Below are 15,268 nucleotides of genomic sequence, written 5' to 3'. Positions count from 1 at the left end.
GGGCCGCTGCACTTCGAGCGCCGGGCCCGGTTCGAGGTTGCCGACGAGGACAAGCAGTCCCGGCTGCGCTACCAGGTGAACGGCCCGGCCCACCTCACCCCTGCTCCGGGCCAGTCGGGACCCCCGGCCGAGCCCTGGAGAGACGCAGCTCCGGCGAGACCTAGAGGCCCCAGCCGGAGCGGAGGCTGCTCCCCGGACGTGACTCCTGATCCAGAGCCCTGTCCAGACCCTCTCCACTCCGATTTAGGTCCCCAGCCCGCTGGAGAGCCCGCAGCCACGGTGGAGAACCGCACGGAGTCCCCACCCATCCTGGGGACCGACCCTTCTCCCCCGCGGGGTTTGGGGAACCTTCTGTATCAACGAAACCTTGCCCATATGCGGAGCATCAACCTGAGCCCTAGGCGGGATGATCCAAAAGGAACCTGCACCCCTTTAGAGCTTGAGGCCCCACCCACATGAGGAGTTGTCTTTGCCCACCCCTTGTCTCCTACTGAACTGGAAATCCTCGTTTTCCGAAACCTCCAACAGCCCTTGGATCCTTTACCTGAACCAGATTCCTGTGCCCCAAACCCGGGAACTCTAGGCCTCTCTTTCCCTATCACCCTACACCCGGAGCCTCCATGATGGGCCCCTGAAATAGCATCCTGAGAGCTCTACCCTGTCTCCCAAACTTGGGAGATCCCCTACCCCTGGGACTTCTGCCGACTCCTGTTCCCCAAAGCCCCCAGCATCCACCCACTTCTACCTGGGTTTCGGTTTCTGTGAATCATCAAACCCGTTCTACTGGGAGGGTGGAGGGCCAGGAGAGCAGCTGCTAGGCGGCCAGGCAGCCAGGCCAACAGCTGTGTGGGCTGCCTTCTCTCCAAGAGAGAAATCAGGAAGGGCCTGAGCCCAGCAACCCCCCTGAACCCTGTGTTCTGGAACAGAACCTGGAGAATGATGAGGATGGAGCCCAGGCCTCGCCAGAACCGGATGGGGGAGTCAGCACCAGGTCAGGGCCAGGTGGGGACCCACCCCATTCCCCAAGCCCCATGCATCTGGCTCCTGTCCACAGGGATCTACCCAGCCCCCCACTCCACTACACACAGCTCTGCTGTGTTCAGTCTTATGAAAAATTCCTAGCCCCATTCCCCTTGTGGGGTTCCCTGTCCAGCTGGTCACCCTATAGTTTGCATTCTCACCCATCCAACCCTACGAGGCTCTTTATCTGACAGGTCTGACCCCCACTTTCCCATAGGTCACCTGTCATGACCTCTCATCCCATCTTCCCCTATCAGGTAGCCCTGCAGAAACCCCCAGCCCTTGAATTCCTCCTTGTCCTTATCTCTGCTCAGGATCCTCTTTCCCGTAGAGGCCAGCCCTAGTGTCTGCCATACACACACACACACACACACACACTCTTCATCAGGACTCCTGTCCCAAAGGATTCCCTGTTTCCCCCTTCCCCCCACCTGCAGGGATTCTGGTGGAACATCTATGCGCAGCTCCCAGTGGTCCTTTAGCACCATCAGCAACAGCACCCAGCACACCTACCATTCCTGCTGCAGGTGAGACCCTGCTCACTTGAGCCCAGTCCCCTAGTGCCTGAAGCCCTAGCCCTGGCTCTCTCCTCCCCACCCTTTGCCTCTTTCACACCCATCCTGCTCTCCTGCCGTCCAGCTGGACCAAACATCCTTTGATCCAGAAGAACCTCCGGGTTGTGCTGGCCTCCTTCCTGCTCCTGCTGCTGGGGACAGGTGAGTGCCCTGAGGGTGCCCTTGCCTCCCCTCCCTCCTTCCGTGAAGGCTCTGCTTCCCTTTGGTACACTGGACCTCCCAGCATCCAAGGAGACAGCTAGCTTCCATCACCCCTCCCCGTGTTACAGTGAGGAACTGAGGCCTGTGATGGGCAGGCCCAGGCTCCTGGTAACTCAGCGAGAAAATCACACATAGAGCTGGAAATGGAACCTGTACCAGCTACCATTTATTGGGTCTACTTAAAGGCACATTTACTTTCTACCTTTCAGAGGTCACACAGAAAGAGAGAGCAGGGCCCAGAACTTTGTGTAGGGGAATGTGCTCAGGGATATGGGTGACCCTGTGGCCAGAGATGCTGAGTGTCTGCCACCCTGATCCAGAGCTCTGTCACTCCCCATTCTCTGAAGTCTGAGAACTGATCAGAACTCCTCTCCATCCCTATTGCTCAGATGGGGAAACTGAGGCCCAGAGCAGGCGGATCTCACCGACAAATGTCTCTGAATCTCAGGCTTCTCATTATACAGGGCTGAGGAGGCAGGGTTCCCAGAAAGGATCCAGCATTCCTTATGGCCATAAGGGGTCCATAAGGAAGGTGGCAGTCACTGTGGCTCCTCCTCCCTCCCTTTTCCAGGAAGGTCAAAGCCCCCACCATCCAGGCCCCCTGGCCAGAAAGCCTGGCCCAGCTCCAGGTGTTTGAGTGCAGAGGAGGGAGCTGCTACTTTCCATCACCACTGCACACTGGGCACTAATGGCACTGGCCACTGGCGCGCTCTCCACAACCTAGCAAAGCAAGCATCATTGCCATCCCAGCTTTGGAAATAAGGACACAGGTCAGGCAGGTGAAGGGCCTTGCCCAGGTTGCAAGTTGATGAGCTGGGATTTAAGCCCACATCTGTGACTGCCAGGCCTGGAGGCCACCAGCAACCCACAGAGGGCCCTTGAAGAAATTAGAAAAACAGGGCGGAGCCTGCAGCAGCTCTAGGCCAAGGTGCAGGGAGAGAGAGGGGACCACTTTTTGAGGCTTTCTGTGCATACACAAAGCAGGCAACAGTCCATGGTGGCCCTCAAGCCCCAGGCTGTACCACCTCTCTTGCTGTACCCTGCCCTCTGTCAATCCTTTAAGTGGGAACTGAGGACTGTGGGTCTGAAAAGTAGACCTAGGCATGACCTCTCCACCTTCCCCCAAACGCACTGTCTTCCACCAAAGTCCGTATCCCTACCTGGTGCCATAAGCCCTACCGTCCCTCCTGCCTGCGCTCTTCCTGTCCAGTCTTGCCAAACGCCAGAAGCTCTTAGAAAGCCTAGTTCCCTCCAAATTCCGAGCCTTTGCTGTGCTATTCCCCTGTCTGAATTCTCTCTCTGCCTGAATGGCGCCCACAGCAAAGCCTCTAGAGTTAGCCAGCCTCCACCTTCCAACTGCTGCCAGAGGAAGTGACTTCCCCTCTCTGTGCCTCAGTTTCATCTTATACCTGTCTCATTTGGTCAAGGTGACAGTTAAATAAGGCAGTGCATGTAACACACTTAGCCCAGTGGCTGGCAGAGCCTGGTAAGTGATCTTTAAGTATTAACTGTGATTGCTATTGCTATTGCCACCCCTGCTCAGCTTAGATGTCACTGCCTCCGGGAACCCTCTCCCTGGTCCCCTGGCTGGCTCCAGCAGGACTCCTCTGGATTCCCACACTGCCCTGTTCTTCCCCACCATATCCCGATCACCTGGGTTATAGCTTTCAGGTTCTCCTTGGACCCTTCACTAAGGAAGGGCCATGAGGGCAGAGACCTCATTTCCCTTTCTCCTGGGAATTCCCAGTACCATGCATGCAGGAGGTGTCCCCTAAGTATTAGCAGAATGACAGGTCACACCAAACTCATTTCACAGACATTCCGCAGGGCCTGCCAAGTGCCCTGCTCTGAAGACAGAACTTGGTGAACTTCCTGGGGAGGGTCTCCACCCAGGGGCATCTGCTCAGGCGGGGGACACCATTCCTCGGCCTGAGCCTGGTTGTGGGGTGGGGGTGGAAGTCCCGCCCTCACCCCGCGGCCATCTGTGTGCAGCGCTAATCCTGGTCGGCGTGGGACTGGAGGCGGCCCCCTCGCCAGGTGAGCGCCCCTTCCCACCCGAAGGCAGCAGCCCTGGCCTTACGCCCGTGGGTCCTTGGTGGGCACTTTTCGGCAGAGTGAGGGCCCTGAGCCTGCCCGCCTCCCTCCGCAGGTGTCTCCAGCGCCATCTTCTTCGTGCCAGGCTTCCTGCTGCTGGTCCCAGGAGGTGCGAGCGGGCGCCAGGGCAGGGCGGGGGCGGGGAAGGGCGGAGCTTCGCACTGACAGGCCCCGCCCCGCAGTCTACCACGTGATCTTCATCTACTGCGCCGTCAAAGGCCACCGGGGCTTCCAGTTCTTCTACCTGCCCTACTTCGAGAAGTGAGCCGCTGGCGGGACGCTGGCGGGACGGTCGATGCCTGCGATTCGAGGCCGGGCCGCCGCCTCGCGTGCGCGGAGGCTACTCCGACCTGTGCGCCTCTTCTCAAGGGAAGAGGTCCTCTGGGACCCTCCCAACCCCAGACCCCCAGGAGTTTGCTCAGGAAGTGTGGGGCGCGCAGGCCTGGGCCTAGGAACGCCACCCCTTGCCTGCTTTGTGCCTTAACTTATTCTCAGGCCCTGGAGTGTTGAGTCGATGTTATTTTGTGCTAATAAAAGGATCATTAATTCCAGCAGGGATAGTTGCTCTTCCTGGCCCAGCCCGCCAGCCTGACCATGGCCTCTTACACCAAGGCTGAGAAAAGGCCTGATGCTAGACTAAAGGGCTTCTAGAACCACCCACCTCCAGATGATGTGCCAGGACGATCCTGATGCTCTGAGACTTGCCTGAAGTCACAATATGTTGGGGGCAAAGCTGGGCTTGGAAGTGGCAGTTCCAGTGTTCCTTGGTCCCAGCCCTGAGCAGACTCAGCCCACCCTGTCTGCCCAGAGAGGCAGCACCAGCACCTGTACTGGAGGCTGCTAGCCTTGTTCCAGCTGGCTCTGGGCCCTGGGCCGCCACAGCCAGCCCTGAATGTGGGCCATGAGGCAGCAGTGGCCCAGCCCCCTGGGTCCATCGCCCTACTTCCCAGCCCCAGAGGTTGGGAGAACCAGGTGACAGGGCATGGGAAGCAGGGCCTCATGACAGAGAGCCTTGGGATCAAAGACCTCAGAATGCTAAAAACAGACCATCCCAGAATTTTGGAAAATCAAAGCATCTCAGAACCTTAGGAACCAAGAAACACAATCTTAACCCTAAAATCTAAGCTCATAGCAACCATTCATCGTGTTCTTACAAGGCTAATTGACAGTTAGAAACATAAGCCAGGGTTCCAGCGCCCTGGGCCCAGGAACCTTTCCATGACACTTGGGGAGAGGCCAGAGAAGGAAACCAGGCCCGTGTCCCCTACTTCCCAACCTAAGGATAAGCTAGAGGAGTGTATTGTCCCCAAACTAAACATGAGTGTGCTTAGTGAGGGGCTGCCCACCTGCCCGAGTCTGCAGCACCAGGACAGCACACACCTTTAGAGTCCTGCACCTTTGTTGAATGAATAAGCACCCAGATCCCCACCATTACTCCTGTTGTCCTGGCCCACCCAGGCCCCCCACCCTCAATCCCCTTTGAATGAAGGAACTCTTTAAACAATGTTCCCAAACTAGCTGTGGGCAAGGACCAGTTTACATTTCTAATCCATCATGGACCAATAGTTTTGTAAGATTAAAAACTAGAAAAAAATCAAGACATACAGATTCTAAGCCCACAGTATTATCAGATTGCTCACATAAAATTGCAATTTGAAAAGTATCTTAGAACAAATGTAGGAAAGAAGAAAAATTACAAAACCTATTCAGTGAGCAGGTAGGCAACACAGTCACAATCTTATGGTACTGGGGATGGAACCCAGGGCCTTGTGCATGCCAGCCAAGCCCTCTACCTCCAAGCCACACCCCCAGCCTAGGGCGTATATTTTTCTGGTTAATTTATCCAACCCAAATTGCGTGAACAGCAATACTTCTTTTTAAATTTTTTTATTTGTAGATGAACACAATACCTTTATTTTATTTTTTAATTTTATGTGGTGCTGAGGATCTAACGCAATGCCTCACACATGCAAGGCAAGACTCTGCCACTGAGCCCCAGCCCCAGCCTGTGAATAGCGATACTTCTAAACTCTAAATATATACTGCACATAATTTCTTTTGAAGACATTAATAGGAACATATAGATTTCTTTGGTGAATCATGACTCCATTTATCCCTTATGCTTCTGCCTCATAGCTCATTTCTATCTGATTTTCCCATAGTTACACTAGCTCTCTTTTGGTTAATTTTCTCCTGGTAAATCTTTTATCTGAGCCATCAGTTTCAGCCTTCCACTTGTCATTATTCTTTGAGTGTGTCTTCTGCATCCTTGACTCACCTATGGGGAAGAATCTGAGATCTGCCCTTCTGTATCTGCTCTCTGCCCTTGTAAAGAACCCCTGATTTTTAGATGGGCACATGACCTTACAAGTAAAGACTACATTTCCCAATACCCTTTGCAGCTAGGTGTATCATGTGATAAGCTCTGTCTATTGGGATGTAAGGGAGGGAGGCGCAGGTGCTGAGGATTGAACCCCGGGGCACTTGACTACTGAGTTACATCTCTGGCCTTTTTAATTTAATTTAATTTTTTATTTTGAGGCAGGGTCTTGCTAAATTGCTGAAGCTGGTCTTGAACTTGCAATCTTTTTGCCTCAGCTTCCCAAATGGCTGGGACTACAGGTGTGCACCATTGTGCCCGGCCAGATTGTTCATACTCTTTTCCTCTTTTTCCTTTATACCTGACTCCATCCTGCCACCAGGAAAACAAACAAATGTGGGCACTCCCTAAGGATGGCAGAGCAGTCAGCCAGAAGGAGGCTGGGTCCTTGAAGAATATATACAGTTGGGCTCCACCTATAGACTTTTCTTGAGCAAGCAAATTTCTACCCAGGTTAAAACACTGTTGTTTTTGATGAGTTATAAGAAAAACAACCTAATATTTTTTAATTTTTTGTTTTTCTGTTTTTGTGTGTGGTGCTGGGGACCAAACCCAGGGCCTCACACATGTCAGGCAAGTACTCTACCACAAGCCAGACCCCCACACCATTAGCACTTTCTTTGGGGACTGGGACTCTCTGACTTTAAACTAACAAATTTAATGTATTTATATTTATTGTAATAATTGATTTTTAAAGGATTATTTCTACTTTCTGTCTTAATATTTTCTATGTACTTTATTTTTCTTTGCCTTTTTCATCCTCTATCCCAACTTTCTACTGGTTTAATCAAGAATTCCTCATCTACCCTCCTCTACTGATCTGAGTATTGAGTGGAATATTCCTGTTGTATTAATGGCTTCCCTTAAGTGGTCAACAGAGTCTAATGCTAACCAACAAACCTAGCCTTCTCTAGGACAGCATCATCATGTCCACATGCCCCATCGTCCCTGCCCCTCTGTCTTGAGGATCACTTGTTTCCCCACAAGGCCCTAAACATCCTTGCCACTTTCCCAGACTGGTCGGTGGAGACAGGAACAAGGCAGCCCTTTGAGACCCTGGAATGTATCTGTGAGGTTCATTTCTTGCCCCTGCCTGCAGACTTGTGTGGGTCTCTGTCACTCGTGGGTGCTAGAGCCCAGGCCCCCAAGCCTCTAGCCAGGTGCCAAACTTTGGTCTCTTTTCTTTGGAAACTGGGGTCATCCCCTTCTTTCAAGTCCATTTTTTTAAAAGACATTTTATATATGTTAGGAATGAGCGGGATCCAGCCACCCTCTCAATTCACTATGTTACTGGGGATCCCCTAACGCTTCCCCCTACTGGGACACTGCCTGTGCCCAGGTTTGGGAGAGATCCAAACTTCACCCACAGTGGAGATGATGGGCAGTTGAGGGCAGGTCTTCGTCCAGGCAGCTCCAGCAGGGGTAGGTGAGCATAAAGGTGGCTGAGACATCCAAGCAGACTCCCTGGTGGTGTGTGGTCCTGGGGGGGGCCTCTGGGTCTCTTCCATCCTGGAGCCTCTTCGTAGGGGGGAGGGTGTGCAGTCCAGGCCCTGCTGGTGTCTGGGGCCCCAGGTCTCAGTGGGTGGACAACATCATCACAAACTCTGCGGGAGAGAGGGATGGGGCTTGGGCCTGTCCAGAAAGTGGGATCCTCCTGGGTGCTGGAGGGACAGGAGGAGTGACTGGGAGGCGACTCACCATCAAAGTCTATGGTGCCGTCCCCATTGAGGTCCATGTCTTGGAGCATCTCATCCAGCTCAGAACCCTCCAGTGACTCCCCGAGAAGAGGCGGCGCTGCCTGCTGCAGCTCTGTGACTGTAATTCTTCCATCCTTGTCCCTGTCAAACTAGGGTCCAGGCACAGTTCAGCTCTACCCACCCTAAGCTTCCCCTCTACTAGCTCCACTCTTGCCACTCACTGCCTATGGGCAAGATGCCACCTCCACCACTACCTCACCCACCCAACCTTCCCATCCTCCCATGCCAAGATGGGGCGCCCTGATTCTGGAAGGCTCTATAGTTCATGCCTCCAGCTGCACATGAGCCTAGCCCTCTCTGCACATCCCTGGGCCTCATCCTGAAGACTGAGGCCACCAGTCTCCCAGAAGTGACATTGTCCAGCCCTGCCCCCCGCAGCCCACCCAACCTCCACACCTCTTGGAAGGCGATGCGCAGCTCCCGAACCCCCAGCATGTGTGCCGTCTCCTCTCTCAGCTTTGGGCCTATCAGCTCCACAAACTCCTCAAAGTCCACACAGCCACCCACTGTGGACCCAGACACAGTGTCACAATCTGGCCCCAAATGGGACATCAAAAGGGAGGGTGCAACCCCCCCACACAAGGCTCTGCATTCAGGAGGGCATATCCCATGCCGGCACTGTGGGGAAGGAAGCTGGAACTCAGTCCCCTGCCTCTGCTTTCTGTGAAGAACCCGGGTATGGGAGAAAGAAACCAGGGTTTGGAGCGGAGCAGCCAGGTTCAAACCCTGACTCTGCTGCTGAGATGCATGGCCTTGGGCAGCTTAGCCCCTCCCTCCCCCAGCAGTCCCTCGGTTCTAAGATGCTGCCAATCCTATAAGGAACCGGTGGCCAAATAACAGCTTTGGGGGAGAGGAGGAAGCACAGCCCTGCGCGCCCACACCAGTCACAAATCACATGCCTGTTTTGGAAACTGCAAGAAAATAACCCACAGAGATCCTGGAATGAAGGGACTTGGTATCGCCCCAGGACAAAGCAGCAAATGATAACCTCACAGCGCTTAGTCACAGGGCAGCCAGGGCACTGTCACACCAGGCCTCACTGAGCCTCCTGAGACTGTATTCCAGGTGACCTCAATTCAGGCAGCTGCCCCAAGGAATGGGGAGGATGGCAGGGTGGGAGAGAGGGAGCCGCGGCTAGTCCCTGCAGACAGCCGGCATCACCCAGTAGGAGGAGCCAGGCCAGGAGGCAGCGGAGGCTCAGGTGGAAGGAACAAGGGTGTGCAGAGGCCACAGCAGTATCCGGAGGCCAGGTTCCTCAGCCTGAGCCCCAGACGACGCTCTTGGATCACCCACCTCCCACCCTTGCCCCGCTCCCCTCACCAGGAGGCTGCAGCGCCGACCTGGTGTCCCCACACCTGATGGGACCAATGTGGTCCTATGGCTACCCCGGAGGCTCTCCTTCACACCCACCACGGCCCCTGACGGGCTCTTGGAGTTCCCCCCCACCTCCCCCTGTGATCCTCCTGAAGACCAGGGCTGCCCTGAGCTGGGCACCGCCAGGCAGGCTCCCACCCAGCCGCCCTGCAGGGCCCGTCACTGACTGCGCATCTTCACGTGCTGCGAGACCTCGATGAGCTCCATCTCGGTGGGCATGTAGCCCAGGGTCCGCATGCAGTCACCCAGCTCCCGGTAGCCGATGTAGCCGTCCCGGTCAGTGTCAAACTCCTCGAAGGCAGCCTGCAGCTCTGTCAGGGAGAGAGGTCATGCCAGGTGGCCAGGCCCAGGGACACCTCTCCCCACCCCCACAGTCAGGAGAGACACTTACCCTCCCGCTCCTCTGGGCCCAGCTCACGGTCCTGTGGGCAATAGTCCAGCATGTCCCTAGGGCCAGCCACGGCTCTGACTGTCCTTCCTCCTCCAGCCCCTGCCTGTGCTCCTGCTCCTGGGCAGGGCCACCCACCACCACCACCACCCAGGGGCAAAGGCAGCTGAAGTCCCGAGGGTCCCAGGAGCAAAGAGCCCTTACTCTGTGCCCCTGGCACCTTGAGTGGGTTCCACAGAGCCCCAGCTATGAAGCCTGGCTCTGCCCACTGCACCAGCAGGCCTGAGACCCCAAGTCTGGAGCAGAAGAAGCAGGGGGCCCAGGTACTTAGGGGCCAGGAGGGCTGACCCCAAGGGATAGGAATCTCCACCCACATCCTCGAGACCCTCAGCCCTGCCCAGGCCCCTGACCTTCCCAAAGATGCGGTTGAGCAGGGGCCCGTATGTCCTCTGAGCAGCATCCTGCTGGGGGTCAGGGCGATGTCGATGGGACTGGCGGCGTGATGTGAGAGGTGGCCCCCCCTGCCCCTCTCCAGTCTTGGAAGGATTCTTGCTGTTCCCTGGGGCCTCAGAGCCCTGGACAGAAGTCTGCTCACCAAAGCTGCCCTTATGGGACCCTCGGAGTCCCCTCTCCTTCTTGCTCTTCCTCCTAGTCAAGGGGGCCCCCTCAGCACCACTGCCAGGGGCCACAACCCCCTCAGGGGACTTCTGGGGGTTCTGCTCTGTGGCCATGTAGGAAGGGATGGCAGGGCTCAGGAACACAGCGTCCCTGAGCACCCTTGGCTCTTGGGACCCATAAAGCTGCTTACGCACCCCCAGCCTTAGGTTGATCGCCTGGGATGGGCCCTGAGGGGGATTAGGGTGAGTAGGCAGGCGGCCCAGGACCTCATCCCTGCCCTCTGCCCTGGGGTGGCCAGGGTAATGCCAGGTTGGTCACCAGAACTGTCCTCAGCAGAGAGGGGCAGGACATGTGGCTGCCCCTAGTTTCCAACTCCAGTTCTGCCATGTTGCAGCTGGAAACCGGGTTGTTGAACACCCCTAGTCCCAGTTCTTCATCTGGAGATGGCGACTCGAGCAAGGGGGAGGTGGGAAAGGAGGTGACATCCTGGCTGAAACAGAGGGCAAGTGTCACCAAAAAGAGGGGCCAGGTTAGAGGGGCCAAGGTGCAGTGTCAGTGGAGCTGTATCCTCAGGGGCTGACAGCCTGCGGGAGGGGCCCAGGCATGGTGCTGTCGTCTGGCCCTGTCAGGATGGGGGCCCTGGCTGGTCATTTGGCTACTGGGCCAGGGTTAGGGTTTCCCGGAGAGCCGTCCCATGAATGATTGATCTCCTCTCAGCTTGGGTTTCCTGCCTGCCCGCCTTCATGTCACAGAGTGCCACACAGTGGGCCCTGGCGTGGGGTGGTGGGTGGCTGGGCCGCTGAGCAGCAGGCACGCCCTGCTCCTTCCGGCCAGCTGCTGCCTGCATCTCACAGGTAAGCCAGGCACCATGGCCAGGGCCCTGGGGGAGGGTGCCCAGGATTCTGGTCCAATAGGGGTCTGCAGAGGAAGAGCTCCAAAGTGTGGGGAAGCCAGGGGCTAAAGTGGTTGCAGCCGTGGGCCCCAGGCGGAATCCAGCCCAGCCAGCATCTGGTCTGTCCCCTAGCTACCACCTCAGAGGAATGCTCACTCCTGTCCATTGGCTGGAGAAGGTGCGGTGGGGACCACAGGCCTTTTGAGTTCCCAACCTGGGTGCCCCCAACTGCATCTCCCCACTCCTTACCCTGCAAAGCCCCCTCTAGTAGCTCCAGGAGACAAACAGAGCTACCTGCGCCTAAGCTCTAGAAAGCAGGAAAGGGCATGGTGGGGGGGGGGGGCAGAGGATGCTGAAGAGCCACACACTGCTCCTGGGATAGGTCCCCTAGCTGCCTGTGCTGAGGCTCAGACCTCGCCCCAAATTCCTGAGCAGCATGCATGCAGGGAGGGGCTGCCTGCCCAGCCTTAGACTCCTATGGGTCCATGACACCCAGAGCCCTCCCCCTCTTGGAATTTTAAACACTTCAACCCCAGAAAAATCAAGCATAAAGGGATCTTGTGAAGAGCCGATCAACTGGTTTTCAAACTCTGTCCCCTGGAACCCTGGGGGGGGGGTGCTCTTCGTGTCCTTTTAGTTCATATAGGAGTTCAACTATGTTTTATTGAGACAAGATTCAGTGGATTTGGGCCTGGAGCAGTGGCACACACCTGTGATCCCAGCAGCTTGAGAGGCTGAGGCGGGAGGTTTGAAGCCAGCCTCAGCAACTTAGCAAGGCTGTAAAGCAACTAGTGAGATCCTGTCTCGTAACGAAAAATAAAAAGGTCAGGGAATGTGGCTCAGTGGTTAAGGGCCTCTGGGTTCAATTCCTGGTACCCCCCCCCAAAAAAAAAAAAAAAGATTCAGTGTTTGAAAGCCTCTGTTGGTCTGCTTGGACTCCTGGATTCCATGGTCAGATGCTTAAGTTCTGGTAGTTTCCTTCCTGTCCATGACCTTGGACAATTCACTAACTCAATGAACCTTCTTTCATCTATAAAATGGGTCCTAAGAGGACTACATGAGGTGTCCCTGGCAGGAGATGACTACTCAAGGACAAGATCAGGGAGGGACAGTGATTGGCAGGGAGATGCACATGCCCTGTGTCTCATACTCAGTCATCTGTGCCTTCATTCATCCAGCAGGTGCCCAGTCCATGTCCAGCAGGACACTGGGGACACTGTTATGGAAGCCAACCTGGACATTACTGGCCGTGGGCCCCGCACAGAACTGGACGATGAGGACTACTACCCCCAGGGTGGCTGGGACACAGTCTTCCTAGTGGCCTTGCTGCTCCTGGGGCTGCCAGCCAACGGGCTGATGGCGTGGCTGGCCGGCTCCCAGGCCCGGCATGGGGCGGGCACGAGGCTGGCCCTGCTCCTGCTCAGCCTGGCCCTCTCCGACTTCTTGTTCCTGGCGGCAGCAGCCTTTCAGATTCTGGAGATCCAGCATGGAGGGCACTGGCCACTGGGGACAGCTGCCTGCCGCTTCTACTACTTCCTGTGGGGTGTGTCCTACTCCTCCGGCCTCTTTCTGCTGGCAGCCCTCAGCCTGGACCGCTGCCTGCTGGCACTGTGCCCGCGTTGGTACCCTGGGCGCCGCCCGGCCCGTCTGCCCCTGTGGGTCTGTGCTGGGGTCTGGGTGCTGGCCACACTCTTCAGTGTGCCCTGGCTGGTCTTCCCTGAGGCCACCGTCTGGTGGTACGACCTGGTCATTTGCCTGGACTTCTGGGACAGTGAGGAGCTGCCCCTGCGGATGCTCGAGATCCTGGGGGGCTTCCTGCCGTTCCTCCTGCTGCTGGTGTGCCACGCGCTCACCCAGGCCACCGCCTGCAGGACCTGCTGCCGCCACCAGCCCCGGCCCCCTGCCTGCCATGGCTTTGCCCGCGTGGCCAAGACCATTCTGTCAGCTTATGTGGTCCTGCAGCTGCCCTACCAGGTGGCACAGCTGCTCTACCTGGCCTTCCTGTGGGACCTCTACCCCGGGTACCTGCTCTGGGAGGCCCTGGTCTACTCGGACTACCTGATCCTGCTCAACAGCTGTCTGAGCCCCTTCCTCTGCCTCGTGGCCAGTGCCGACCTCCGGGCCCTGCTGCACGCGGTGTTCTCCTCCTTTGCAGCCGCTCTCTGCGAGGAACAGCCAGGCAGCTTCACGCCAGCTGAGCCCCAGCCCCAGGTGGGCTCTGAGGGCCCGACTCTGCCAGGGCCCATGGCTGCGGCCCAGCCACGACTGGATGCCGTGGCCCTGCCTCAGGTGAGCCCCACGGCCCAGACACGGTCGGATGCTGTGGCCCAGGAACAGCCAGTGGTTGAGGCTCATACCCCCGCCTCTGCTTCCAGCTTGGCCACCACCCGCTGTGATGAAGCCTCCCCTGGCCCATCCCCAGGGCCCACCTCGGGAGCCTCTGGGAACCCAGCCACACAGGCTGTCCCTGAGGGAGAGAGCCCTGGCAGTGCCCCGCCAGAGGAAGCCTCCAGCACAGGCCCCACGTGAGGGTCTAGGGAAGTCCAGGCCCTCCAGGGCAGTGGAAGAGCCAGAGGGAGCCAGAGAACCAGCCATGGTGGACGCCATGAAGGACTCAACACTAAAAACTCCCTCCGAGTCCCTCGGGCCTAGAAGGAGGGGAAGTGAAACAAAGCATGTGAAAGTCCCAGAGAGTTCACTGTGAGTCCCCCACCCTGGGCACACCAAGCCCTTCCATGGTTGTTCCAACACATAGTCACCCAACAGCCCCCTAGGCCACAGCTAATGGTGTCCGAATTGTTCTGTCCTCCAATACCTCTAGACACCTGTTTCCCCTGTGCCTTGTTCCTGCTGGAGGAAGATAACAGGGGGACTTCCCTGGGTCCAATCAGATCTCCCTTTCATCCTTCACTCCCTGTCCTCCTCTGTCCTGTCCTCCAGCCTGGACACAAGGACACCAAATGGAAAAGTTCCTGCAGAAAAGGGAGGCCTCCATGAGCCTGTGGCTCCAAGCAGGGCCCAAGGCCTTAGTGGCCCACAAGCCAAGTCCTCTCCACCAATCTCCTGCCTGCCTCCAACAGACAGTGAGGCTGGTGCAGGATTTCCCCTCACAGGGCAGGCAGAGAAGAGGCAAGAGCTACCAAGCCTGGATTCAAATCCAGTTCTGCCACAGCCTGACTGGGTGATGGGGGACAAGTTACTTCTCTTTCTTAGCTCCTGTTTCATCAGCTCTTGTGAGAATTAAATGAGAAAGCGTGCAAGGCACTCACAGCAGCCTGGCATTCAGCAAGGGCTCGGTGAGCTGGTGTCCTCTTCCTTCCCGCATACAGGGACCGGGGCTGAATGGGAGGAGGCAGGCAGGAGAGTGACCTAGGATTCTGTGAACAGCCTAGGCTGCGGACACCCAAGTGGCCTGAGAGAGCACATAGCCACCTCTGCTCTTGGGCCTGCTCCAGGGGACTTCAAGGTCGGATTCTGTTCAAGGGTCCAACTAGCATCCACCTGTGCCCCGACCCCCAGGGAGGGCTGCTCAGCTCTCCTCTCTGTGGGGGCTGCAGGTACAACTCACTTTGGCCCCAAATCCCCCCCATCCGAGCCCAAGAGCAGAGGCAGGAGGCTGTCCAAAGGGCTCAGAGCTCAGGGCACCAGTAGTCCCAGGAATGGCAAAGGTGAGCCCTCGGGCCAGCCAGCTCCTCCCCTTCCACTGAGACCCCACAGGGAAAGCAAAAGTGCCATAGGTCTCCCTGCCCCCTCCCCTTCATCCCCCCACCCTCTCCCACCCACCTGTTTCTCCCCACCCTCAGGGTTCCGAGTCCCCTCCCTTCCCTTCTTCCCCGACTCTGTCCCATTAGCAGGGCTTGTTGACTCGGCAGCTGAGGAGCCCTCAGGGAAAGGCCCGGTGTTGGTGACGTTTGAAGTGCTGCCCTAGGAGTGGGGTTCCTAGCTCGCTCTTAGCCTTAGTTAGGGTGG

The 15,268-nt window shown here is 56.9% G+C and overlaps 3 protein-coding genes across 3 annotated transcripts; 2 read left to right on the top strand and 1 right to left on the bottom strand.

Annotated features, from left to right (window-relative positions):
* The first annotated feature begins 6 nt into the window (after positions 1–6).
* Positions 7–4,441, top strand: Tmem134 (transmembrane protein 134). The gene is made up of 7 exons (XM_015503220.1): positions 7–75; positions 927–991; positions 1,458–1,547; positions 1,660–1,736; positions 3,789–3,833; positions 3,946–3,999; positions 4,073–4,441. Exons 3-7 carry the CDS (start codon positions 1,477–1,479, stop codon positions 4,153–4,155), a joined length of 330 nt encoding a protein of 109 aa, XP_015358706.1. The 5' UTR covers positions 7–75; positions 927–991; positions 1,458–1,476; the 3' UTR covers positions 4,156–4,441.
* Positions 4,442–5,654: 1,213 nt separating this feature from the next.
* Positions 5,655–10,885, bottom strand: Cabp4 (calcium binding protein 4). The gene is made up of 6 exons (XM_048807739.1): positions 10,200–10,885; positions 9,793–9,823; positions 9,569–9,712; positions 8,424–8,533; positions 7,969–8,116; positions 5,655–7,874 (listed from the first exon to the last, which is right to left on the bottom strand). The coding sequence occupies exons 1-6, from the start codon at positions 10,518–10,520 to the stop codon at positions 7,846–7,848; spliced, it is 783 nt and encodes a 260-aa protein (XP_048663696.1). The 5' UTR covers positions 10,521–10,885; the 3' UTR covers positions 5,655–7,845.
* A 1,625-nt stretch (positions 10,886–12,510) lies between these two features.
* Gpr152 (G protein-coupled receptor 152) lies at positions 12,511–13,828 on the top strand. Its single transcript, XM_015503049.2, has one exon. The coding sequence runs from the start codon at positions 12,521–12,523 to the stop codon at positions 13,826–13,828; it is 1,308 nt and encodes a 435-aa protein (XP_015358535.2). The 5' UTR covers positions 12,511–12,520.
* The last annotated feature ends 1,440 nt before the right edge of the window (positions 13,829–15,268 follow it).

This window comes from Marmota marmota, unplaced genomic scaffold, assembly GCF_001458135.2.
Source record: "Marmota marmota marmota unplaced genomic scaffold, marMar, whole genome shotgun sequence".
NCBI classification, from domain to species: Eukaryota; Metazoa; Chordata; class Mammalia; order Rodentia; family Sciuridae; genus Marmota; species Marmota marmota.
This window is presented reverse-complemented; position numbering and strand designations above follow the sequence as displayed.

Excerpts from the sequence above, each read along its gene's own strand:
- Tmem134 (XM_015503220.1), top strand. The coding sequence starts at position 1,477 with ATGCGCAGCTCCCAGTGGTCCTTTAGCACCATCAGCAACAGCACCCAG. Across the intron at positions 1,737-3,788 it reads GCTCCTGCTGCTGGGGACAG|CGCTAATCCTGGTCGGCGTG; the intron begins GTGAGTGCCCTG and ends ATCTGTGTGCAG. Across the intron at positions 3,834-3,945 it reads GGAGGCGGCCCCCTCGCCAG|GTGTCTCCAGCGCCATCTTC; the intron begins GTGAGCGCCCCT and ends CTCCCTCCGCAG.
- Cabp4 (XM_048807739.1), bottom strand. The coding sequence starts at position 10,520 with ATGGCCACAGAGCAGAACCCCCAGAAGTCCCCTGAGGGGGTTGTGGCC. Across the intron at positions 9,824-10,199 it reads TCAACCGCATCTTTGGGAAG|GACCGTGAGCTGGGCCCAGA; the intron begins GTCAGGGGCCTG and ends TATTGCCCACAG. Across the intron at positions 8,117-8,423 it reads TGCGCATCGCCTTCCAAGAG|TTTGACAGGGACAAGGATGG; the intron begins GTGTGGAGGTTG and ends CCTGGACCCTAG.
- Gpr152 (XM_015503049.2), top strand. The coding sequence starts at position 12,521 with ATGGAAGCCAACCTGGACATTACTGGCCGTGGGCCCCGCACAGAACTG.